Below are 25,957 nucleotides of genomic sequence, written 5' to 3' on the forward strand. Positions count from 1 at the left end.
TAATATGAATGTTAAATATATCAGAAAGAACAGCAATGTAGTAATATTGTTACTGAATTAAGTCCTGTAGACCCTAGGCTCTCTGCCTGGGCAGGGGAGAGTTCTTTTTTTGTTTTATTCAAGCAGCAGAGTAACGAAACTGAAGCTGAGATCCATCAACACAGCACAAGCTTTCCTCAGTGGGCAAGGAATGGAGAAGCAGGAACTAAGTTCACAGATCAACTTCTCACCCATGTGGTGAGAGGGATTTACTTTTAAAGAGTAAGGACAAAGGTAGGAAGGGTGAGGCTAATGATGGGAAGGCGTATGCATTAGTCTACAAGGGCAGAGGCAGGGCTATTTTGAGGGAGTGGGGTGCCCCCTTTTATTAATTCTTTTTGTTCCTTAATGTCCATTTATGGGCACTGGTAGGTGTGTCATTTAATAAACTAATATAGTAAAATCAGTGTATAATGAGACTCAGGGTCTGTTGGAGGTCAGATTCCTCGCCATCTTGGTCCCAGCTGGTTCCATCTGTTTGTTTGTTTGTAGCTTCCTTTCTTATCTCTGGACCCTTTTACCTTAAAGATTTAGGTTAACTCCTGCTAAATGTGTGCGTTGGCAGGTTTTGAGCAGAGACCTGGAGCACTTTGGCAACAGTATTTGGTCAATAATGATTCTCATAATAATCTACAGCAGTTTCATAAGACTGAGAGGAAGAGAGATGTCAAGAATTATTTATAAGGGTTCTGGTTCAAGGTGGTGAGTTAGGAAGAACTTGAACTTCTGTCCGCCCTCAGACAAGCCAACTCTGTGGCTACGCACAGAACAATTTCCTCAGAAAAAACCAAAAAGCTTGCTCAAAACGCCTACACAGAGGGCAAACGAGAAGAAACCCACATCGAAGAGGGTAGGAAAGGCTAAGAACCAATCTCACCATAATTCCTACCCCTAGCAAGGTGACCCACAATCTGGAGGGAACTCAAACCTAGAGATTCTCTCTGAAGGGTGAAGGATTTGAACACTTATTGGACACCCTAACCGGTAAGACCTGCAACTGAGAGACGACCCCCCAAACATCTAGCTGTGAAAGACAATTGGACTTGCACATATGAGCCAAATAAGGCTATAGTGAACTGAGAAAGGGATCTTAAAACTCTTGAACTCACTTGCCACCTCTGTGGCCTATTGAGAGGCACTCAGTCTTTATGCCAAAGAGGCTTATTTTCTCATATTAATGTGTTGGCTGGAAGGTCAGGCATCTAATTGAACACACATCTAGAAGCCTGCTAAGCCCTACTCTCTGGGGATGGAGGCTGGTGGATGCCATCTTTGTGCTCTCCCTCTACCTCGCTACAGCTTGCTGGATTCTCCTGGAAAGGAGCTTGTACCGTCCCCTGGCACCCCAGTTTTTGCGGTTGCCACCCACAGGTTGGCACCTCTAGATCACTGGGCTCTGGCGGCCACCTGGGTTTAAGCTCACAGGTCCCACAACACTGTCAACAAAGGAACAAGATTTCTTAAACAGCTCCAACCCCCAGGTCGCAGCAAGAGGCCACAGTCCTAGGAACCCAATCTTTCTGTGAAAGAGGCCTATTAGCTTATCTTCCTAGCTGTGGCCTGACGGGCAGGCTTCTAATGAAGCCCATGTCTAAAGTCATGCTGTAACCTTCTTCAGAGGCCTTGGAGGATGGGAACTATCTTCAGGGCCTCCGTCTGCCATGTTCCAGAGAACCAGTATCTCCAGGAGGGGAGTTTGTACAGGCTTCTGCTCAGGAGACACCCGCTGATGGCCTGGCTCTGGTGCCCAGAGGGACTTGCGTTCCTGGGTCCCCTGGGACTGTAACAGTAACGATTGGAGAGGTAGTTCGTGGCGCGCTGTCACCCCAGGGCACTGCACAGGTAGCAGACTGAAACACACCCCAGATTTTCTGTGAAAGCGGCCCATTTACTTGTCCAGGAGCTTTTGCCTGAGGGGCATGCTTCCTGTTTGGCTCACATCTTGGGGCCAACGGTGATTCTCTCAACAAGCAGAGGCCAGTGGGCATAACTGTTCACCCTCCCCCTTCCTTGCTCCAGCTCCTTGGCGTCTCTCAGAAAGGACCTTACTACCTTGTCTGGCACCCTGAATTTTGTTGTTGCTGCCAGGGAACCTGTGTAGACCACCTGGCTCGGGTGGTCAGCAGGACTTAACGCTTGTGGGTACCACAGGATGGTAACCCACGGAGAAAGTGTTTCAGCTGTTTGCCACCTGCATGGCACAGCAAACAGACCCTAGAACCAGAATTGCAGTCTTTCTGTGAAAGAAGTCTTTTAGCTTACCTTCATAATTGCTGCATGAGAGTCAGGTTTCTAGTTAAACACAAATCCAACAGCTGACTGTGATCCTTTCCAGAGACCACAGAGGGTGAGTGCTATCACTGCACTCTCTATCTGCTGTACCCTAGAGTGCCAGTATCTTCCATAGAGGAGCTTCTACAGGTGCCTGGTGCACTATTTTTTGTGGCTGCTGCCTTGGAGACACCTGTTGATCATGTAGCCCTAGTGACAGGGGAGCTTGTATTCCTGGGTTTCATGGAGCTATAACAAACAGGCAGTTCTTGATAGCAAAAGACCCTGAATAGCCATAGCAATCTTGAGAAAGAAGAACAAAGTTGGAGACATCATATACCTGATTCCAGGGCTCAGACAGACAAAAGCAAACAAGCCTGGAACATTTGTGTCAGAGTATAAGGAAGCGTTCAAAGAATTATGGAGATTTGTCACAGGGACACAAAGCAGTTTGAAAGGAGCTCCCCATAGGCAAATCTAGGACAATTTGAAAGTCATTTGTAATGTTTGTAATGGATTATAACCCACTGAGTGTAATAGGAAGATATGATTCCATATTCATGTAAATACATGAATGAATTGAAAATGTGATTAGAAATGAGATTTTACATAAAACTTCTCTCCAAATAATTATTAAGTGATAAGGAAGGAAAGAAATGTTAGAGTGAAGACTGGCAGACACACCTTAACCAACTGATCAAAGTGACTTTTACCAAAATATAACAGGTTGAAATCATGTGCTGTCTGTTAGGATGCAATGGAGCAGACAGAGTCAGCAACACTTCTGTGATGAGGTTGCCAAGATGCATAACCTCAGTCTAACTATGGGGAAACATTTCATAAACCCAGATTGAGGGACATTTTACCAAATAATCAGCCTGTAATTATAAAACTTTTCAATGTCATGAAATTCAACAAAAAATGTAATCAACTAAGCTAAGGAGACATGAGAACTAAATGCAGTGGTTGATGTTGAACTGGATCCTTTTGCTATAAAGTGCCAATACTGTGATGAAGGGGAAATTTGAATATGACGTGAGGATTAGATTTTAGCACTGTATCATTATTTCCTGATATTGAAGGTGTGATTTCAGAGAATTCATTTCTATGTAAGAGTTATACATTAAAATATTTAGAGTAACCAGGATCTCCCGTTGGCAACTTACTCAACCATTTCAGGAAACAAAATTTGGTTTTTGTACTTTTGTATCATTTCTCTAATCTCATAGAGATTGTTACAAATTTAAACAAAAACCCATTAAACAGTGCACTTAGAAATATAGAAATATCAAAATAAAAAGAATCTAGGGTTTATACATTCTATATACTCAGTGTTGAGATATTTTAATTAATTAATTTTGTTACCAAAGTACAAATAATTCTGACTTTTAATTAACACAGTCCACCATTGTTTATTCCTTCATTTTTCCATATTATTCCTAGTATGTTTCATTTTCTTAATAATTAGTGCTTTTTATAATAATTATTATAATTATGATGGTGTTGTCAATAATAATGAAAATAATAAATAGTGAGACATACTTAAACAGAGCTTTTTGTGTGCCAAGCACTGTTTTGTTTAATATATTCTAAATCATGTAACATTAACATCCTCTACTTATTAGATGTCTGTTATATTGAATTATAATAGAAACAAACTTATTCTTGCATTACAAATTGTATTAAGAATAAAGCACTCTCCCATTTTGGCTATTCTCTAAGTGAAGTAGTACAGAATTCATAGTATGTTATTGAAGGAGTATTACTTTGATACTGATTTTATTCCTTTTAACTGAGGAATATAATTTAATTTTAGACGTTCCCGTGGTGTAAAGTTTTTTAGCAGTTGCAGCATGGATGAATTCAAACATGCAGCTTCACAGCCTGAATTTGAATGTCTTCAGAATCGAACGGTTTCAAAAGTGGTTCCACAAGGAAGAGTTTCAGTTTGTGGCAATGGAGTTTTGGAACCGCCAGAGCAATGTGATTGTGGTGGGCCAGAGGTTGGTGAGAAACATTAATAGCTTATCTAAAGATTTGTTTCTGTGTTCATCATGTAGTCTTATAAATATAGTTGTGATATAAGTGGGAGGACTTTTTTTTTTAATGTTGCACCATTTTATCAAATAGCTAAGATGGGGAGATATAAGGCATGTGATAACTGGCTCATCCTGAATTTGAAACATCTGAAGAATTTAAGTGTGGGGTAAGTGCAGTGTGGTTAAAGAATAGATTTTCCTTGCTGTGTAAACATTACCCACCTTTCTGTATCATAAACATCAGTTCCAACAGTAGTGTAATTATCACCTAAATCATCCCTGAATTCCTCCAAAGTGACTGAATTGGATCACTGAGTTATCAAATGTGTGCTGTTGTTCACCTCCTCATCTCCTAATTTCAGTTCTTGCATGTATAGAGCCTCATTTATTTTAACTTGGTTTCACAGAATTGGATTAATCACAATCCTTGGTTTGTTGTTATATTTAGCTTTTTGCTATTTGTCATTTTGTTTTTCATTTGTGCTTGGTAAGATAGCTAATCATGGCATTTTGTTGTTGTTGCCTTCATATACTCCTGTGTGGTGATTATTTTAATGTTTCCTATTTGCTTGCTGAGATGTAAGCTCTAATTGTTAGGAGCTAAAATCTGTATAATCTGATTGCATTATAATGTTTAAGTGAATGACTCAAATCTTCCGTATATTTTTACTAATTTTGTTTGCCTGAACTCTCAGCACTTGAGAAATAATATTGATTTCTCCAACTATACAATTGGATTTGCCTAATTCTCATTATCATTTACTCAATTCATATTTTATATATTTTGTATCTCTTTTATAAATGGTGTAAATTTATTTACAATTGTTGTACCTTCCTAGAAATTTAATACTTTACCTTCAAATACTGAATCTCTTTCTTTCTAATGTTGATTTCTGTTTTAATGTCCACTTGATCTGGTATATATCTGTATATCTGTATACATATTTTATGTCTATATCTATGCACACACTAGCTTCCTTAAATTAGTATTTCCCTGATATTTCTCTATTCTCATTTAGGTTTTCTTTACTATTAAGTTCAGTATTTACCTTAGGTTGTAATTTATTATTCAATCTGTCTTTGATTTATAAGATTATCTCAAATATTATTGTGATTAATATTTTTACATATTTTTAAATTAACTAAAGTCCATAGTTTATTCAGATTTCCTTTGTTTTTACCTAATGGCCTTTTTCTGTCCCAGGATCTTTTCCAGGATACCTCATTACATTTAATTTTCTTATGCTCCTCTAGATTGCATATTTTTATAATTTTAGTTGTCTCAAAAATTTTATATTTTCTATATTCAATTTGCTACATTTGTTCTTAATTGAATTTTTGTTGAATCTGTTTATTTTGTTTTCCTTTCTTCCAGTATTTCTTTTAGTGATTTAGTCTATATGTACTGTTTATTTTCTTTTAGTGTGATTATCTTTGTATTTTTACCATAGATGTTTAAGGTTTAACCCTATCTGGGCCACCTTCTTCCCACATCACAGTGTTTACAACCCAATTAACTTTCTTGTAAAATACTCTTGTAAAATATTTCATTTCTTTACATTAGAAAGTACTATGAATAATTTATTCAGAAAATAGTTGCTTTATTTTACCTTCCATTCCTTTTTATCAGTATTGTGTGTGTGTGTGTGGGGGGGGGGGGGGGGTACGCGGGCCTCTCACTGTTGTGGCCTCTCCGTGTCCCCTGCATCGGCAGGCGGACTCTCAACCTCTGCGCCACCAGGGAAGCCCTATCAGTGTTTTTGTATGTCGAAGTTTCCTTCAGAAATAATCTCCCATTTAATTATAATTTTCTTTAAAATATATTTTAGTACAGTTCTCTCTATAGTAAACTCTGCCCCCTTTTGTTTAGCAGTAAATATTTATACCATTCCATTATTTCACTGTGATATATAATATATATGATGAAATATATACAGGAAATATGGATGAAGAGTGTAATACATAGATACTTAACAAGCACCTGAATACTTTGCATTAAGGTCAAAACAATCCTTACCTCTGCCAAAGAATTTCTTTGTGTGTCCACTCTCAATATGCCTCCTTTTTCCAATCATCATTTAGAATTTAAAGGTATCATTTCAGTACTTTCTTGTCATCAAAGTTTTAGTTTTACCTCCTATTTTCCCATCTTTATACAATATAGTTTGATTAACTGTGTTCTACTATTATATAATTGGCAATCATATGATTGATGTCATTTGTAACTTGGTCTTTCACCCAGTATTGTACTTGGAACATCCATCAACTTTTGAATGTAGCTATATTCCAGTTGTTTTCATTGATTTTAGTATTGAGTTTATGAAAATTTCAGTTTATTTATGCATTATTTATGAAATGAAAACTTAAGTTTATTTCAGTTTGTGACTGTAAAGACTCATTTATTTATGAATTTTTTTGCACGTTTTCTGCTGCACATGTGCCTGAGTTTCACTAGGGTGTATGTGTACCAACAAGTGAATGTGCTGTGTCATGAGGTATACATGTATATATAACTTTGAGGATATCTTACTTACTTTGGGTTTTCCTGTGGTTGAATGGTCTTTTCATGTCTTTTACAAATTTGTCTGTCATTTCATTCTCATTCACTTGTATGAATTATCAGGAATTTATCACCAATATGCTGGAAGGCTAGGATGTATGCTGATTCTTCAGTAAACTAAGTTTTTTCAGCATGAGACAAGTCTTCTAGAGAGGACCTTCAGTGACCTAGTAGTTTAGGTAAAGGAGTAGGTGGGCTATTTCTGTTTCTTATGGGTGTACACCTTCCTGTTTGTGGACTTTACCAGTGTCAGAGGCCAAGCTGTTTATAGTGGAACTTTCCCAGGAAAAGTTCTTCGCTGAACCATGGGATAAAGTTCATTAGTTCCAAATTCCAGGCGCCAGTGACTATCAGGAAATTTAGGGCCATTGGATGAAATCGGCTATGTAAGTGATCAGAGATGCCTGGGGTTGCAGGGGGTCCTAATCAGTTACAGTGCCCAGTGGCCGGGTTTTTTTTCCCTTTCATCCTGGACTGCATTCAGTGATTCTTGTGGCTGAGCTCCATCTACCCCATTGAAATGTAACTGCTTGTTTTGTAGGTCAGTATAGATGGATTATTTGGATTGTAGAGTCTGTCTTTAGTCATATATGCTTAAGTAGCATGGGATGCAAATTTTCTCAGTTGCAGACCGTTATAAAAGTGTTATGATTTTGACAGAATACCTATACATTCAATAATATTTCACATTGGTATAATACTGTTTCAGACTTGGTATAATCCTGAGATGACATATTATTGTGGGGAGGAGAGTAAAGCTGTGCTCTAAGTCTTGCCTAATGAAATTGAAATGAACTTCGTCAGCTTCCCAGAATGGAAGTCTTTACTGCTAGTGAAAAGTGCTAGCAGTATCCAGTGCTATATGGTAAAGGCCAGTAGTGGCAAAAAATTTTTTAATTATTGTTGATTTGTTAATCACTCTGGGAACAATGGTTTCCACTTCTGTTTAAACCTCAGTACTATAATGTAAGGCTCTAATTACCTGTGACTTCCTCTAGCCGGACAGTACTTTTTTTTTCCTCGTTTGCAACATTTTACAACCTTGAAATGCTTTAGGAGTATAGGCAGTTCTTAGTTTATCACCAACATACATCACATCTGAGAACTGAGAACAAATTTATCCAATGATAAAGACTAACAAAAGAACAAAAATATTTAAAAGGCGTAAAACAAACGAATGGCCAGGTTAGTTCATTGTTTAATAAGCTCAGAATACACGTTTGCAGAAAATTTGACTGGCTATAAAGTTACTTGTAGCTGCTTGTGCGTGATGTGGATCATAGAACGTCCATGGCCTGCCCCAGCTAACTGCACAGTACTGAGTATCCTTGGCTTTCAAGGTGGCACCATTGTCTGACTAGATGTGTAAATATCATCCATTTAGAAGTATTTGATTAGTATGATTCATGTCCGCTGTGCAGAGGAATTGCTGTGTCATATCTGGAAAGGTGTCCATTGCAGTCAATGTCAAACAATACCCTCGAGAGTACATTAGGGGCCAATATGCTGTATTTGTGAGGACTGGCCGTGTCCATTGCCGTGGGCTGTGTGCCCTGGATTTCCTTTTCTCACTTGACTGTAACTGGTGGAAAAGACACATTTGCCTGTTTTCCTTGGTCCCAAGTGCCGGAAACACTAGGTCTTGTTTTGGAGCCCAGTCTTGGATTATAAGTGGATTGCAAGTGTCTCAGAACACATAGATGTGTTATAAATTGTTTTCAATATCTGAACTTACAAGCTGATTTTGATCTTTTGAGTCTAGTGAGATACTGAAGAAAGATTTTACTATAATTTCCACTACCACACACCAAGTGCCTTCGGTCTGTAACTGCGCATCATATCTGGAACTGCCATTGCTATTGGAGCCACTGCCATGTTTAGCTTATATAAGCCACCTTTTACTGGCCAGGCAGGGCTATTATAAGATGACAGATTTTCTTGAGTATCCCTGCATATGCTGTCTCCTTGATCAAGACAGTGATCTTCTGACCAGCTCCCTTTCCCCTTCCTATTCCTTTCTCCCCCTCTCCTTCCCACTGTATCTTGTGCCGCTTCACAATAACGATCTAGATGGGCCAGGATAGCTATGTGGCTTCCAGTCATATACTCACCCTTACTTCCACTGTCTTAATCCTAGCATTTCCACATTGAGAACATCCCTTAAAATCAAGAGAACTGTTACACTTATGTAGAATATCTATCCCCATCATCTATTCAGCATAAATCTATTATTTATGACTGTTTGGGTATGTGTTAGCCCTAAAGAACCCACCAGAAATGTATATGATTTGAGAGCATTTCCAAATCTAGTAAGAATATTCTTTCAACCTCACCCCTGGGGACTTCCTGGTACTATAATGGCCTGTGCTCAGGATAGATGAAAGGCTTGACAACTTGGTTACCATCACTTCTCCAACCCGTCTTGACCAGTATATATGGCTTTCATTTCATGTGGATGAAACCCTTTATTCTTGTCCTGTTTATTGTCGAAGGAGGTAAGATCTGTGTACAGAGTGGGTACCAAACGTTTCGGGTGAATGCCCATCAAATGGTATCATGTCAGACAGGATAGTCTGCCAATAGTAAATACATGGTGTCCAGGAATAATTCCTGTTCACAGCCCAAACCTTAAAGTACCATGGCTATTCTGTAGCCCAGTAGTGAGAGAGAATTTCTCCGAAGGGCAGACAAACAATTTCCTCATTAGATTCTCTCTGGCCTAATATCCATGTCTACATGAACATATGACTCAGACTTGAACCACTGATTTTTCTGTCCCTTGACCTGCAGGAAATTACATTTAGCTTTTGCCAAGGTGTCCATTCTGGGTAGTTTATTGTCCAGTTCCTAAATAGTTTTTCAGAGATTATTCCTGCCATACAAGAATACGTTCAGTTGTCTCTGATAGCCTGTTTGCACTATGTGGATGAACTGGTTAATCTGATTTGGGTCACTATTTCATCATCTGGGCACTCTCAAGTCTTCATTTAAAATCCAAGATGGCGTCACAGTGGACCTAAGGGAAGAGGTAGCTTGCCCCACTGGATTTCAAGGGTATGTGTTGGAAAATGAGAATTCATCTTGGATAGGCCACTGTTTTATTATAGCTGTAAAGACTGTTAAAAGAAACAAAATAAACAAAAAAACCGAAAACAAGACACCAGGTCCAAAATGGAGTCCCTTATGCTAAACCTAACATCACCAAACTGAGAGATTTACCTTAACTACACTTTTGGCTCTTCCAGAAATGGAATCTTAAACCAGTCAATCAGGAATCATCTGGCCAGCACTAGTTAGGTAATCTGCCTGATAGACCCCTGCCATCCCCTAAAGGAAAGTAACTTTGCAATAATCAGCCCACCTTTTTGCCAGTATAACTTCCTTGTTCCCACTCCCTTCTGCCTATAAAAGTCTTCCATATTTTACAGCTCTTCCGAGTTTCTTTCTTTTCTTCTTTTTTTTTTTTTTTTTTTACTTTTTTTTCTTTTCTGGCCTTGCCATGTGGCATGCAGGATCTTAGTCCCCTGACCAGGGATCAAACCTGTGCCCCCTGCAATGGAAGCATGGAGTCTTAACCACTGGACCACCAGGGAAGTCCCGTGGAGCTTCTTTCTAACTGTTAAATTGGATACTGCCCAATTTGAATCAATTTTTGCTCAAATAAACTCTTAAAAGTTTTAATATGCCTCAGATTATCTTTGAACAAGACCTACTGCAGTAAGCCCCAATAGGTCTTTACATTCTCTTTCTCCACATCCATGTCATTAGACAGTGTGTTCATTGACCAGTGGTGCTTAGAGCATGAGGTTGGTTCTGAAAGTGACTGAGTGACGTTGAAGCCTTCATATCCAACAAAACTTACATCAATCCATAATGTGCTATTTGGATGAGACTTTATGACTTAATCAGGCTTTTGCCTAAGCATATCTCTAATTTCTTTCTTTTCTTGCTCATTGTAAGAACATATCTCAGTAAATTTTGGAGTGACTAAACCGGTCTTGATCACAGGGATTTTTCTATCTATAGTTATGGCCACCAGCAGAAGGGAAGTAGTTTTTATTTTCTTGAAAGTATAGATGGGTGAACAGCAAGCACAATAAACTTTGCTTCGTATTGCAAGACCACCACTTCCCACTGATGGAACCTTTCAGGAGTCTCAACAACAGTGGTCAAAAACCATTTGCCCTCACTGTCACTGAAGACTTTACTGAACAGCTCTGCTTCTGCATACCATACCTGGCCAGATGATCCATAGGACCCATCTGCCTTTATATCCACAAAGGCATTGTGACCTTGTCTTTTCTTGTCTGCACAGAGACTCATGATGTGTCTAGGTGGCCTTCATTATACTTATTTATATTTTCTTGCTGACTTGCTGAGTTTTTGAATTTGAGTGATGCTACACCTGATTAAATGTGTAAAATATATAGAACGTTTACATTACCACAGACAGTTTTCCCTTACCTCATCCAAGTCAATCCCATAAATATCTAAACTTCTAATTTCTGTCACAACACATTCATTGTACTGTTAAGTTTATAACAAAGTGTCAAAATGCTTTCCAAAATGGTTGTAATATTGTGCATTCCATCCATCTATGTATAACAGGGGCAGTTGTTCTGAATCCTCATCACTTTTGTTACTGCCAGTCTTTTTTATTTTAGTCATTTCAGTTTGTGCTGGTATCTCATTGCAGTTTTAGTTTGTATTTTCCTGATGACGAGTTATATGGGACAGTATTTCATGTGATTATTGGGTATTCAGATGTTTCCTTTTTAAAATGTCTGTTCAAATATTTTTGCAAAGTTTAATGGGGTTGTTTGCCTTTTTATTATATACTTACAGGAATTCTTAATATAAACTATATACAAGCCTTTGCCAGGTTTTCTCCCAGTATGTGGCTTAGCTTTGTGTTTTCTTAATGACATCTTTCAAAGAGGCAAAGTTTTTAATTTGAGGAAGTCCAGTTTATAATTTTCTTCTTTGATGTATTATGCTACTTGTAGCCTATCTATCCTAAATTTGTGAAGCTTCCTTGTAAATGTTCTTCTAGAAGTCTACAAATTTTAGTTTTTATGTGTATGTGTATGATCCATTTTGAGTAATTTGTGGCACTTTGTAAGTTAAGGATCAAGGTATATTTTTCTCCATAAAGATATCCAATTGTTCTAGACCCATTTGTTGAAGAGACTGTCCTTCCCCCATTGAATTACCTTGGTACATTTTACTGAAAAACAATTCATGACATACTTTGTGTTCCAATATTCTACGTATCTATCCAATACCAGGTCTCCTTATCCTAATGCACAAAATCAGGTAAAATGTATCTTCATGTTTGGTTACTTCTTTCTCAAGATAGATTTGGCTATTTTAGGTCTTTATATTTCTATATAAAATTTTAAATCAACTTTTCCATTTCTACCCACCCCCTAAAAAAAAAAACTCTTGAAATTTTTTAAAAAATCTAAAGATGAATTTATGGAGAATTGAATAGTATACATAATGTGATTTTCAAACCATGAACATGGTCTATTGTTCCATTTATTTAGGTGTCTGTAATTACTTAAATTTAACCCTAAGTAGTTCATGTTTTTTAATATTATTGTAAATTGCATATTTTTTAAAAAATAATTCAATTTTCAGTGCACTTGGCAAGTATATAGAAATAAAATTAAATAATGAAAGTTGTTGATTCCTCCTGTAGTCAGCTTAGCATTACTTTGAATGACTGGTTTATATTTTGGAAAATACCTGCAAAATGCCTAAGTCAAAATTATCCAATAACCAATAAATATCTGAAAAAGAGTATGCTTATGGTGTTTATTCCAGAAATAGAAAAATGTTTCAGTATTTTTCAACATATATCATTAAAGTAACAAAGAGATAAAAATTACAAGATATTAAATATTGAAGAAACATTTGATAAAATGTTTGGACAACTAGGAGTAAAAGAATGTTCTTTGATTTCTCAAATTTCTCAATGATAAACCACAGTTACCTATTATACAAAGTCCTTGCTTCCAGTCCCATGATGGAATTCCATTTTTAAACTACATGTCATAAAAGGCCAATTTCTAAGCCTGGTATTTAGTCTAGGTTTCCATTACACATTGAGTACTGTCCTAATATGTTCTGCACTGTAGTAGGCTTTCTCTTTGATTCTAGGTTTTAGAGATTTCCCTTTCACGTCATTGATTTTTGTTTTATTTTCCCCAATGTTAATGTTTACTGTGTGTTTAATCTCCCATCTTCACTAAATTCTCTTGATAGTTTTCATTAAAATATTTATATTGTGAAGCATAACACATTCTTCTTAATAATGAAACATGAAAATTAAAAAAAAGAATATCATCTGATTCCTGTAAATATTACAAAGTGTTATATAGTAATAGAATTTGGGATATACTTTAATAATATGCAGTTAATGTAATTGAAGACATTATATTTAATTTTATATAGGACATTATATGAGTATCCAGGTATAATAAAATATCAGGAATAAATTATTATTCTATAAACACAACTGGTAATTTAATTTTTGGGGGAAAAGATACATTATTATAGTTACTTTTGCAACATACTATTCGAAATATTTAATGTCAAATAAAAATGCATATATACACACATATATGTATATATATAACACAAAACTTTTACACACACACTGTACCTTCACATATTTACTGGGGTTAGGGTGGAGGAAAGTTTTATACATAAACTTTTAGAACAAATCCCAAAGAAACTTGGCAGTTGTCAGATTTCACAATATCATAATAACAAAAAAATTAAAAAAAAAATACCTGCCAAAATAGAAATAAATTGCATGACAAATTGTAAAACACTGTAAAATGTATTAGTGGCTAGGGGTTAACATCATTAATATAAAAGTGCTTACAAATAAAGGAAATAAACAGAAGAATACTTCAACAAAAAGTATGCATAAAAGTATAAAATAAACCAGATTGTGCAGATATGTAAAATGTTCAGCACATTAATAATAAAACTAATAAAATTGAAACACATATAAACACTTAGTAATTTGTGCCCATCCACTTTACTTATTTTAAAATATTATCAGTCTTGTTTAACATCACTCTTACACTGAATAGATAACTATATAGAAAGAAGGAAATCGTCTATATTATGAAGAGCCTTTAATATTTTTAAATTCTTTAACCTAATAACTTCTAGAATCAATCTTTCATATACAATCTTAGAGCTAAAAAAATGACAAAAAATTTCTTTGAAATGTCATTTACAACAATAATATGCTGTTGTAATTTAGAAACCTCTATTTTGTCACATCCAAAAATTATTATATATTCACAGAATATCTTGAAGAGACTTGATAAGATGGATAACTACTTATGATGTAGTAAGTGAAAAAAAATCTCAAAATTTACAATTCCTATATTTATGAACACAAAGATTGAAATAAATTGCATTACATTTTTAACAGTTCAAATTCTTGAGCATGGAATCGTGAATAATTTCATTGCCATCTTTTTTCTATATCAAAATATATTGTTTAGATATATATATTAAGTGGTGTTAAAAATAAATACAGAAGTAAAAATTATACTGTGATTGTAATTAACTTAGAGACATACTTTAGTATATTATGACAATAAATAAAATTATTTATTTGATTGAAAATTCCCTTTATTTAAATTGATTGCGTTTGCTTTTTAGCAATGCTCTCATAAAAAATGCTGTGATGCTGTAACATGTTCTCTGATTGGAGATGCAGAGTGTGGTACAGGACCATGCTGTGACAGAAAAACTTGTCAGGTAAGTTTTCAAAATATTGCCTTATTTTCTTTCATGAAATTTTTGCGTTCTTGTGGGTGTGTTTTGTAGCTTTTTTTTTCGCTTTTATTTTTACTCATGTTTCAAATTATATTACTTTATGTACTCGATTCATACACAGTTGATTTCAGAACTGAGAGAAGGTCCTTAGATCTTTTTCAACCTCTTTCGTAGTGCTGCCTCTTACTGTATTGTTTCAGTCTCTACACAAGACCCATCCTGTTATTGCATTTAATAACAATTCCAGATAATTTGGGTGCTATGAGTTCCTCTTGGTCGTGCCTGAATGTAGCTCTGCATGATTGAACGACTTATGACAAAATTATGAATAAGCCACCCAACACACACTTGACATGCAATATTTGAATAAACAGACAATAATAATAAAAATCCCTCATTTTGAAAGTAGCAGAAAAGAAATCCATATAGAATAGTGAGCAATATGTAGCAAATCTAATAGTGAAGATTAGCTTTGACAAGACCCTGGAAGTGACTGACTGAATCCTTGACTTCCCTTGGGAAGTTTTCCATTCAATTTTCCTTCATATCCACATCTGATAGGAGACTGGGTAAAATCTCTGTTCTAGGGATTGCTTCATTGAAGCGACTCACCTTTTTTGTGTCACTTTCAGGGGTCTATGACAAACATAAAGACTGATTAATGAGAGGTTTTGCTGCCAAGTTTGTTTTTTCTTTGTCCATGAAATCTCTCCTAACATCATTTTACTTTGCTCTATGTGTGTTCTTTTTCACTCAGTGGGCTAGTTTGTAAAGTCAGTGGTCATTTGTTTCAAGGTACATGAATGTAGAGGCCAGCCTAGGGTTTCCACTTCTTAGCAATAAACCTTGCTGCCCTTTCCTTCACCAGAGCTCTCATCTTAGTCTTTGTCTCCAAATCAGTGGGACTGAGCAGTCAGACTTTACTAAACAGTCCATTGCCCTCTACCTACATCTCAAAGGATAATTCTTTACAACAGAGGTAATTGCTACATTTGGTCGATCGAAAATTCATAGTATAAGTTACTAGGGAGGGCTTCAGGGTAACAGCTAAATGTACTCTGTTAGTTCACATTAATTTTATTATGTATTATAGCATAGAATTTGGCTTTTGCTGTCATTTAAAGGTTCACAGGGGCCTTACACTCTGCTCTCTTACGGGTGGCCATAAGCTTAAACGGCTTTCTATTTTCTTCTCTGTCCACTTTCAGTTAGGCTAGTTTCCACTGACTTTTGTCTGCAATTTAGTGATCTGATCCAGTGTTTTTCTTGTAAATTTTCATTTTAGATGGACACAAGTCCAAGTGCAAAGACATGGAAGACCAATAGTTTAACCAGCTGTTTTTCTGACACATAACAGTGATTAATATGTTTTTAGCCAGTACCCAGACATTCCTATATGAAATTTAAGAAACTGTGATTGGTACTGCATAACACCAGCTATTATGGGTCAGTTGTATCTTGATGAACAGCCAAGCAAAGAATAACAAAGAAACACTTATGAAGCTTAAGTAAGGCATGAGTCAGTCTAGCTTTGTGCTCAGGTGAATCTTTGTTTGGAACAGGAGCAACAGGATTCTTATTCTACATCTGTTGGCCATCCTTGCCTTTTTGTTGGCAGTTCTCAAACAAGCTTTTCCTGTAGGCAGTACAGATAGCTCATTGCAGTTCCTGGCTTTTCTAGTCCATAGTGTGTGATGTTTCAGAAGAGCAGGGGGATCCTCTGTTTCCCAACATCCATCTCCACCCCTGGTAGTGGCAGAAACCCTGACCCACCACTACATTCTAAGTTAAATTCCCACCACTGTGTCTAGGGAGAAGTGTTCCGATAATCATCCTGAGTCAGCAGCAGTTTCATGTGATTTATAAACTCCTCATCGTGGAAGTGGAGTTAGTCCTGAAAGGAAAATTACTTGAAATGCAAAAAGGATAAAGATGTCCATTAAGAAACATTTTAGAAACATGGCAAAGACGGGCATCTGAGTTAGTTAAAATATTTCAGGAGTGCAACTAATTAGTCCCCAAGAATCAGAAGCTGGAAAACAAATACATGTAGTTTTATATCAGATATTTTCTATTTATCTTGAGGTAAATATTCAGGATAACCAGAGCCTTTTAACTATGAGAACTTTCACCAGAGCCATTGTTTTAAATTGAAGTGCAAATCACACAATAAAGAATTAACCGTTTTCAAGTGAACAATTCAGTAGCATTTAGTGCGTTCACAATGTTGTGCAACCACCTCAACCTGGTTCCATAGCAGGTTCCTCATCCGAACAGGAGACCCCGACCCATTACGCACTTGCCTTCCTTTCTCCCTTCCCCCTCAGTCCCTGGCAACCAGCCATCTGCATTCTGCCTCTGTGGATTTACCTACTCTGGACTTTTCATATAGGTAGAACCATACAATGTGTGACCTTTGTGTCTGGTTTTCTTCACTAAATACAGTGTTTTGAAGTTTCAATCACCTTGTAGCATAAACCAGTACTCTATTCCTTTATGTGGCTGAACATAGTCCATTGTCCATATGACAATTTGTTTATCCACTGATGGACATTTGGCTTCTTTCCGATCTATTCCACCAGAACGTTTAAGTAAATTCATAATTTAACTTTACTTACAAATGTATTAATAATGGAAATGATAGTTACAAATACAATCCTCTTATTTAAATTTGTATATGTTGTTTTACTACTTTAAAAACAAATATTTGGTTTTCTTTGTCTCACAGATAGCTGAAAGAGGACATGTATGTAGGAAAAGCACGGATATGTGTGATTTTCCAGAATTTTGCAATGGGATAGCTGAGTTTTGTGTACCTGATATGAAATCTGCTGATTTAGAACTGTGCAATAATAAAACTGCCTTTTGCTATCAAGGAGTATGCCAAGATACAGATAAACAGTGTGCGGAGTTGTTTGGAAAATGTAATGGTTGTATTTATTTTCTGAGGTTTATTTTTAAACTATATTTGTTTCTTAAGTCAGTAATGCACCCTATAGCCATAATAATAATTATTGCTTAAATCTAAATTTGGAGATAAAATTGCAAAACAAAGCATCTTTGACCTATGTCAGGAGGTAAAATAGATCTAGTAAGTACGAGACAAAAAGAATAGGATATTAGTCAAGTTTCAGGTCATTGGTGGAAATGGAGTAGACTATTAGAATTACAGATAAGTGAGCAAATGATTGTTTTACTTCTTAATCATTTCTGGACGATAATAACAATTTCTATTCTCGAGTAGGTAGTTTTTAGTTAAGTGTTTCTCCTTCATATATAGCCAGTAGATGGCACCAAATATTTATAATAGATGACACTGGATGGGCTTTGTTGTCTAAATGTCTTTGTATAAATTTACCACGCTTTTAATTTTTAATGTTTTTTTTTAAGATGAGTAATTGAAACTTTATTTATATTTTCAGTTTCGAAGGGGGCTTCTGCTCTATGTTCACAAGAAGTGAATATGCATACAGATGACTTTGGAAACTGTTATGGTCGTTTTTGTAATTATCGGTGTGTATTTAGAAAAATATACATTTTCCAAATACACTATGTGTATGTGTATGTACTGCAAAGAATAACTTAATACAAATGAGAGATGAATATAGTATACAAAGATAAATTTATATGGTGCACTTCGTAAGATGGTGTATTTTGTTTTTAATTTTTTTTAAACATCTTTATTGGAGTATAATTGCTTTACAATGGTGGGTTAGTTTCTGCTGTATAACAAAGTGAATCAGCTATACATATACATATATCCCCATATCTCCTCCCTCTTGCATCTCCTCCCATCCTCCCTATCCCACTCCTCTAGGTGGTCACAAAGCACCGAGCTGATCTCCCTGTGCTACGCGGTTGCTTCCCACTAGCTATCTATTTTACATTTGGTGGTGTATATATGTCCATGCCACTCTCTCACTTCGTCCCAGCTTACCCTTCCCCCTCCCTGTGTCCTTAAGTCCACTCTCTATGTCTGCATCTTTATTCCTGTCCTGCCCCTTAGGGTCTTCAGAACCATTTTTTTTTTTAAGATTCTATATATGTGTGTTAGCATACGGTATTTGTTTTTCTCTTTCTGACTTACTTCACTCCGTATGACAGACCCTAGGTCCATCCACCTCACTACAAATAACTCAATTGCATTTCTTTTTATGGCTGAGTAATATTCCATTGTATATATGTGCCACATCTTCTTTATCCATTCATCTGTCGATGGACACTTAGGTTGCTTCCATGTCCTGGCTATTGTAAATAGAGCTGCAGTGAACACTGTGGTACCTGACTCTTTGGGATTTATGGTTTTCTCAGGGTGTATGCCCCATAGTGGGATTGCTGGGTCGTATGGTAGTTCTATTTTTAGTTTTTTAAGGAATCTCCATATTGTTCTCCATAGTGGCTGTATCAATTTACATTCCCACCAACAGTGCAAGAGGGTTCCCTTTTCTCCACACCCTCTCCAGCATTTATTGTTTGTAGATTTTTTGCAGATGGCCATTTTGACTGGTGTGAGGTGATATTGTCACCTTATTTTTGATAAAGGAGGCAAGAATATACAATGGAGAAGACAGCCTTTTCAATAAGTGGTGCTGGGAAAGCTGGACAGCTACATGTAAAAGAATGAAATTAGAACACTCCCTAACACCATATACAAAAATAAACTCAAAATGTATTAAAGACCTAAATGTAAGGCCAGGCACTATAAAACTCGTAGAGGAAAATATAGGCAGAAAATTCTATGACATAAATCACAGCAAGATCCTTTTTGACCCACCTCCTAGAGAAATGGAAATAAAAACAAAAAGAAACAAATGGGACTTAATGAAACTTAAAAGCTTTTCCACAGCAAAGGAAAAGATAAGATGAAAAGAGAACCCTCCAAATGGGAGAAAATATTTGCAAATGAAGCAACTGACAAAGGATTAATCTCCAAAATTTACAAGCAGCTCATGCAGCTCAATATCAAAAAAACAAATAACCCAATCCAAAAATGGGCAGAAGACCTAAATAGACATTTCTCCAAAGAAGGTATACAGATTGCCAACAAACACATGAAAGGATGCTCAACATCACTAATCATTAGAGAAATGCAAATCAAAACTTCAATGAGGTATCACCTCACACCAGTAAGATGGTGTATGTTCTGAATAGCTTTGGTGTTATGCTCTGAATAACATTGTGAATTATCCTCATGTTTTGAACTGTTATTTAAACAATGTATTGTGTCGCTAAGTGACATATGGGTAAATTTTTCTGTCTTATATTACAGGGATATCTATTGTGGAAAGTTAGTTTGTCTCTGGACACGTACAGAAGTAGTGCCATTTAAAAATTTTGATACTCAGTATACTTTCCTTGGAGGCATTGTGTGTCTAAGTGCACATCTAAGAAATTCGACACCAATAACCTTCCTAGACGATTATACCTATGTAAAGAATGGCACTATGTGTGGTCCAAATAAGGTAAACACAAATTCTTGATTCTATACATGGTGTGTGAGTGTCTTAGTGTCTGTGTATATGTGTTTGTGTATGAGAGAGAGAGAGAGAGAGAGAGAGCGCACTTAAGATTTTTAATTTGTAATTGTTACCAATTTTGGCTACTGTGTCATGATCTTAAGCCTTAAAGGTCAAAATTTCTATTGATCAAAGGAACACTTGCTTTACTTTTTGTCATTTTTCATTATGAATTTTACCATAGATATTTAAAGTTGTTTTCTCAAGTAAGAGAGTTGAGTTGTTTTACTCAAGTAAGATACTTGAATATCTTACTTAACCTCTTTGTTAGGCCAGCATCTGTTCTGCAATAATTTGTGTAAAACAAGGAAGAGAAAAGAATCAAATAATACACCCCAAAAGCAGGTCAGAAAAACCTGAATAATAAGAACAACAAAGAGAATTAATTTGATTGTAATAAAAGTAAAATATTTATTTGCTCATTAGCCTACTGCCCTAATTCTTTCTCCAAAAGCACAATATACTTGTTAACAATTTGCCCTTTCTCAAGACACAAGAATAAAACAGAGTTTAAGCTTTATTTGTTTTTCTTTTTGTTAAACATTTGAAGAAACATAATAGATGATTTTAAACTAGTACCATTGAAAATTTAGTTGACTAATGTAAAACAGTACACAGTTATCTCACATTTAAATTTAAATAATTTAAATGGAGGTATAATATTTTAAGAAAAGAAAAAATAAGAGAAAAATGGAAGTGAATAGCAAACTTATCTCAGAATGGGAAAAGATATTCTCACATAAAAATAATGAAGTATTCACAAAGTAACATACTGGTGCTGACTACATTATAAAGTAATATGCCATCCCTTTGAAGATCATTTAAAATAAAGTGCCACAAAACCAGAAATATAGATCAATGGAACAGGATAGAAAGCCCAGAGATAAACCCACTCACATATGGTCACCTTTTCTTTGATAAAGGAGGCAGGAATAAACAATGGAGAAAAGACAGCCTGTTCAATGAGTGGTGCTGGGAAAACTGGACAGCTACATGTAAAAGAATGAAATTAGAACACTCCCTAACACCATACACAAAAATAAACTTAAAATGTATTAAAGACCTAAATGTAAGGCCAGACACTATAGAACTGTTAGAGGAAAACATAGGCAGAACACTCTATGACATAAATCACAGCAAGATCCTTTTTGACCCACCTCCTAGAACTAATCGTTAGAGAAATGCAAATCAAAACTACAATGAGGTATCACCTCACACCAGTCAGAATGGCCATCATCAAAAAATCTACAAACAATAAATGCTGGAGAGGGTGTGGAGAAAAGGGAACCCTCTTGCACTGTTGGTGGGAATGTAAATTGATACAGCCACTATGGAGAACAGTATGGAGGTTCCTTAAAAAACTAAATATAGAACTACCATACCACCCAGCAATCCCATTACTGGGCATATACCTTGAGAAAACCATAATTCCAAAAGAATCATGTAACACAATGTTCATTGCAGCTCTATTTACAATAGCCAGGACATGGAAGGAACTTAAGTGTCCATCGACAGATGAATGGGCAAAGAAGATGTGGCTCATATATACAATGGAAAATTACTCAGCCATAAAAAGAAATAAAATTGAGTTACTTGTAGTGAGGTGGATGGACCTTGAGTTTGTCATACAGAGTGAAGTAAGTCAGAAAGAGAAAAACAAATATTGTATGCTAACACATATATATGGAATCTTAAAAAGAAAAAAAAAAAAAAAAAGGTTCTGAAGACCCTAAGGGGCAGGACAGGAATAGAGACGCAGATGTAGAGAATGGACTTGAGGACACGAGGAGGGGGAAGGGTAAACTGGGATGAAGTGAGCGAGTGGCATGGACATATATACACCACCAAACGTAAAATAGATAGCTAGTGGGAAGCAGCCGCATAGCACAGGGATATCAGCTCGGTGCTTTGTGACCACCTAGAGGCGGGGTGATAGGGAGGATGGGAGGGAGACGCAAGAGGGAGGAGATATGGATATATATGTATATGTATAGCTGATTCACTTTGTTATACAGCAGAAACTAACACACCATTGTAAAGCAATTAAACTCAAATAAAGAAGTTAAAAAAATAAAAGATACACTTGGAAAATAATGTCACTGTAAAAAAAAAAAGTGCCAAAATGTTTACTAAAGTATGGCAAAGTAAATAAATAAATTTATTAACTAATTTAATCATTCATTAATTAGAGAAAAAGCACTCTAATGGCTTCTATACGTGGCATAACACCAAAAAAATAATTTTGTCTTTGCCCCTGGTTTCTGTCACAAAGATCCTAAACCCCTTGGAATTTCCTGACTGATAATAATTTTTTTGTTGTTATTCATAATGAGCCCCTTCTAACCAAAATGAATTTATGCTAATGGAGTAACAGCGTGGGGCATCTAGATGGCTTCAGGATGGTGCTGGTTACCAGAAAGACCAACTGATTAGAGAGATGGAACTTTTAGTTCTACTCACAACTTCCACTAAGGAGAGTAGTGTGGCTGGAGATTGAACTCTGTAGAAACTTGGAACACTGAGATCAGGGAGCTTCTAAGTTGGTGAAATAAAAATGAATATCCAACAACTGTGTTCATCTAATCAGTTAGGAATTGAAAATAATAATTGATGGTGAGAAGCACAACTTATTATCATCCTAAACCAAGTATAAATTAGCACATACTTCCTGGAGAGTGATTTAGAAATGTGTAAGAAGTCAAATATATTATCACATCTTTTTGTCTATTTTTGAAATTTATTACTATTTGTTACTATATTTTTCTATATTATTGAAATATAACATTACACTAGCTTCACATATACATCATAATGATTCATACTTGTATATATTTCAAAATGGTCACCACAAGTCTAATTAATATCTGTCACTGTATGTAGCTATAATTTTTTTCTTATGATGAGAAATTTAAGATTTACTCTTACCAAGTTTCAAATACAGAGTACAGTATTAGTAACTGTAATCACCATACTGCACCATACATCCCCATGACTTATTTATTTTTATAACTTGAAGTTTGTGCCTAACCTCCCAAATCCCACCCCTGGCAACCACCAATCTGTACTCTGTATCTGTGAGCTTGGGTTTTTTTGTTTTTATTATTCTTAGGATTCCACATATAAGTCAGATTATACAGTATTTATATTTCTCTGTCTGACTTATTTCATTTAGCATAATGCCCTCAAGGTCCATCCATGTTGTCACAACTAGCAAGATTTCATTTTTTTATGTCAGAAAAATATTCCGTTGTGTATATATACTATATTTTCCTTCTTTATTCATCCACTGGTGGACACTTTAGTTGCTTCTACATCTTGGCTCTTTGAAGTATTGCTTAAATGAACATTAAGATGCAGTTTGTTTGTTTGTTGTTTTTTTGTTTTCTTTTTGCTGTACGCGGGCCCTCTCACTGTTGTGCCCTCTCCCATTTCGGAGCACAGGCTCCGGACGCACAGGCTCAGCGGCCATGGCTCACGGGCCTAGCCTCTCCGCAGCATGTGGGATCTTCCCGGACCGGGGCACGAACCCGTGTCCCCTGCATCGGCAGGCGGACTCTCAACCACTGCGCCACCAGGGAAGCCCTGCAGATATATTTTTGAGTTAGTGTTTTCATTTTCTTCAGATAAATACCTACAAGTGGAATTGCTGGGTCATGTGGTAGTTCCATTTTTAACTTTTTGACAAACCTCTATACTGTTTTTCATAGTGGCTACACCAATTTACATTCCCACAAACAGGGACAAGTGTTCCCTTTACTCCAATTCTAAGCCAACACTTATTATTCCTTGTCTTTATGATAATAGCCATTCTAATATCCTAGAAAAATAAGAGAAAGAACTAAAGGATGGAAAAGTATTTGAGGAAATAATGCTTGGAAGGTTTTCAAAAGGCATAAACCCACAGATGCAAGAAGCTGAAAGTACATGATATAGAATGAACCCAGTGAAATCCAGTAAGATACAGCATAATAAAATTTCTGAAAACTAACGACAATGAAATCTAATCTTAGAATTAGTGAGAGTGAAGCAGCATCTTATATACTGGATAAACACAATTACAGTAACATTTGGAATAAAACCACATGGGCACTAGACATACAAATACTAACAGAAAATTGCTACGCTAGGTAACTAGCCTTCTATCATCCCACATAACATTTAAATTCAGCAAATGTCCTGTGGAAAAATGAGCCATTTATTTTAAAGACCTCTGCTTTCTCACACCAGCCCTGTTTGACCACTTAAAAGCATTACAGTTTATCCATTTCTCCTGCAAGATTCTCTGCCTGGGAAAGTCCAGTCATTAGCCCATGCCCGACTGGGCAATGTCCCCATGGAGGGAAAAGGAAAAAGAAAGGGGGGACGGGAAAGGAAGGGAAGGGAAGGAAAAACAAAGACCTTGACTTTTCCTGCTTGGTCTGGAGGAGCTTTAAGCTGGCAGTGACTTTTTGATCCCACACCATTTTTAATAAAAATTCTAATTGGCAGCTCTCTCTATGCGACTGAAGTTTGTCACATTGTTACCAGGGAGTAGGTTCTTGTCTCATCACAGGAAGAATTCAGAGACAAGATAGGGAAGTCAAGAAAGCAAAACAAGGATTTATGTAAGCAATAGTATGCTCTCAAGGGGAGAGCCGGCAGGCTCAGGTGAGTAGCTGCCCTTAGTTTTTTGGCGAGCCAGTTATGTGGGGCGTAGAAATGAAGGGGGTGGAATATTCATTGGAGAGGGAGGGGTTTAGGGTCAAAATTTCCTGATTTTTATCCCAGCTCCACCTTCCCGAGGGTAGGAGGAATTTTCGTCCTTATTTAGCCTTGATTGGAAGTGTCATGGAGTCAGTGCATAATGGGAACTTCTTATCTAATTTTATTGTAATGAAGGCCTAATGACAACAGGTTTCATTGAGATGCCAGAGATTCCTGCTTTTTCCCGCCTTTCTTTGTCTGCTTCCAGGACATTTATCACCCCGAAATGTGTGGTTTCCTGTCTGTCTGGAGGTTTCTGCTTTTCTTTTGTCTGCCTGTGGGTTCCCGCTGTTTACAAGATGTATGGTTTCCTGCCATTTGGCCTGTGTCCCCCCACCCTGCTCTAATAATATGACAGTCTCTATTTTGGAAACTGGCTTTTAGGCCGTGGTACTTTCCAGTAGTTTAATCGGAGAGTACCAATTCTAGAGGAGAGACCACTGGACAAGCCCGTATTCTGTAATTACCATTAATTCAATTGCTTTATGAAACAAAATACTCTTCTAAATCGTCTCCCTTGGGATAAAGTGTTGTGTTGACTGTGTTCTGTAACTGAGAGAAAGGGGGAGGTGAGTAGCAGATACTGAGAGCTAACTCGTTCTGTGGTTTTGTGCGCAGACTTCCATTGATAGTTCCACATTTCAGCCACCCTTTCCCATCTTGCCCTTTCAGCTCTTCTTCCTGTTTTTCCTTAGGACTCTGAGGCTGCAGCTCCTCTAAAGCAGTGTAAGGCTGATCACCTAGGCTCTCCCCTTTGCCACTGTGTTCCCGGTGGTTGATTTCTCACTTCATCTCATCCAACAGTGACCTTCATTTTATTTCAAAATCCCAGGAAGTCCTTTACTCTCTTCTAATTGTCTCTTTCTGATTTTCCTTTACTCTCATTTATTGGGAAAAGGGGGGCTATTGTGGGTGCCAAGTCTGTGAATTTGAATTGGAATCATTCTGTGCTTGTTTTAAAAAGTCATCAAGGATATACT

At 36.6% G+C, this 25,957-nt stretch overlaps 1 protein-coding gene across 1 annotated transcript in view; it reads left to right on the plus strand.

Moving 5' to 3' along the window:
* LOC102985031 (A disintegrin and metallopeptidase domain 3-like) overlaps window positions 1-25,957 on the plus strand; it is a 103,458-nt gene that overhangs the window by 59,627 nt on the left and 17,874 nt on the right. The window contains exons 12-16 of the mRNA XM_024131373.3: window positions 4,127-4,313; window positions 14,602-14,700; window positions 17,447-17,642; window positions 18,141-18,231; window positions 19,988-20,180. Coding sequence (XP_023987141.1) covers window positions 4,127-4,313; window positions 14,602-14,700; window positions 17,447-17,642; window positions 18,141-18,231; window positions 19,988-20,180 — 766 coding nt within the window. The remainder of the gene's footprint in view (window positions 1-4,126; window positions 4,314-14,601; window positions 14,701-17,446; window positions 17,643-18,140; window positions 18,232-19,987; window positions 20,181-25,957) is intronic.

This window comes from Physeter macrocephalus, chromosome 20 (assembly GCF_002837175.3).
Source record: "Physeter macrocephalus isolate SW-GA chromosome 20, ASM283717v5, whole genome shotgun sequence".
In the NCBI taxonomy this organism is placed as follows: domain Eukaryota; kingdom Metazoa; phylum Chordata; class Mammalia; order Artiodactyla; family Physeteridae; genus Physeter; species Physeter macrocephalus.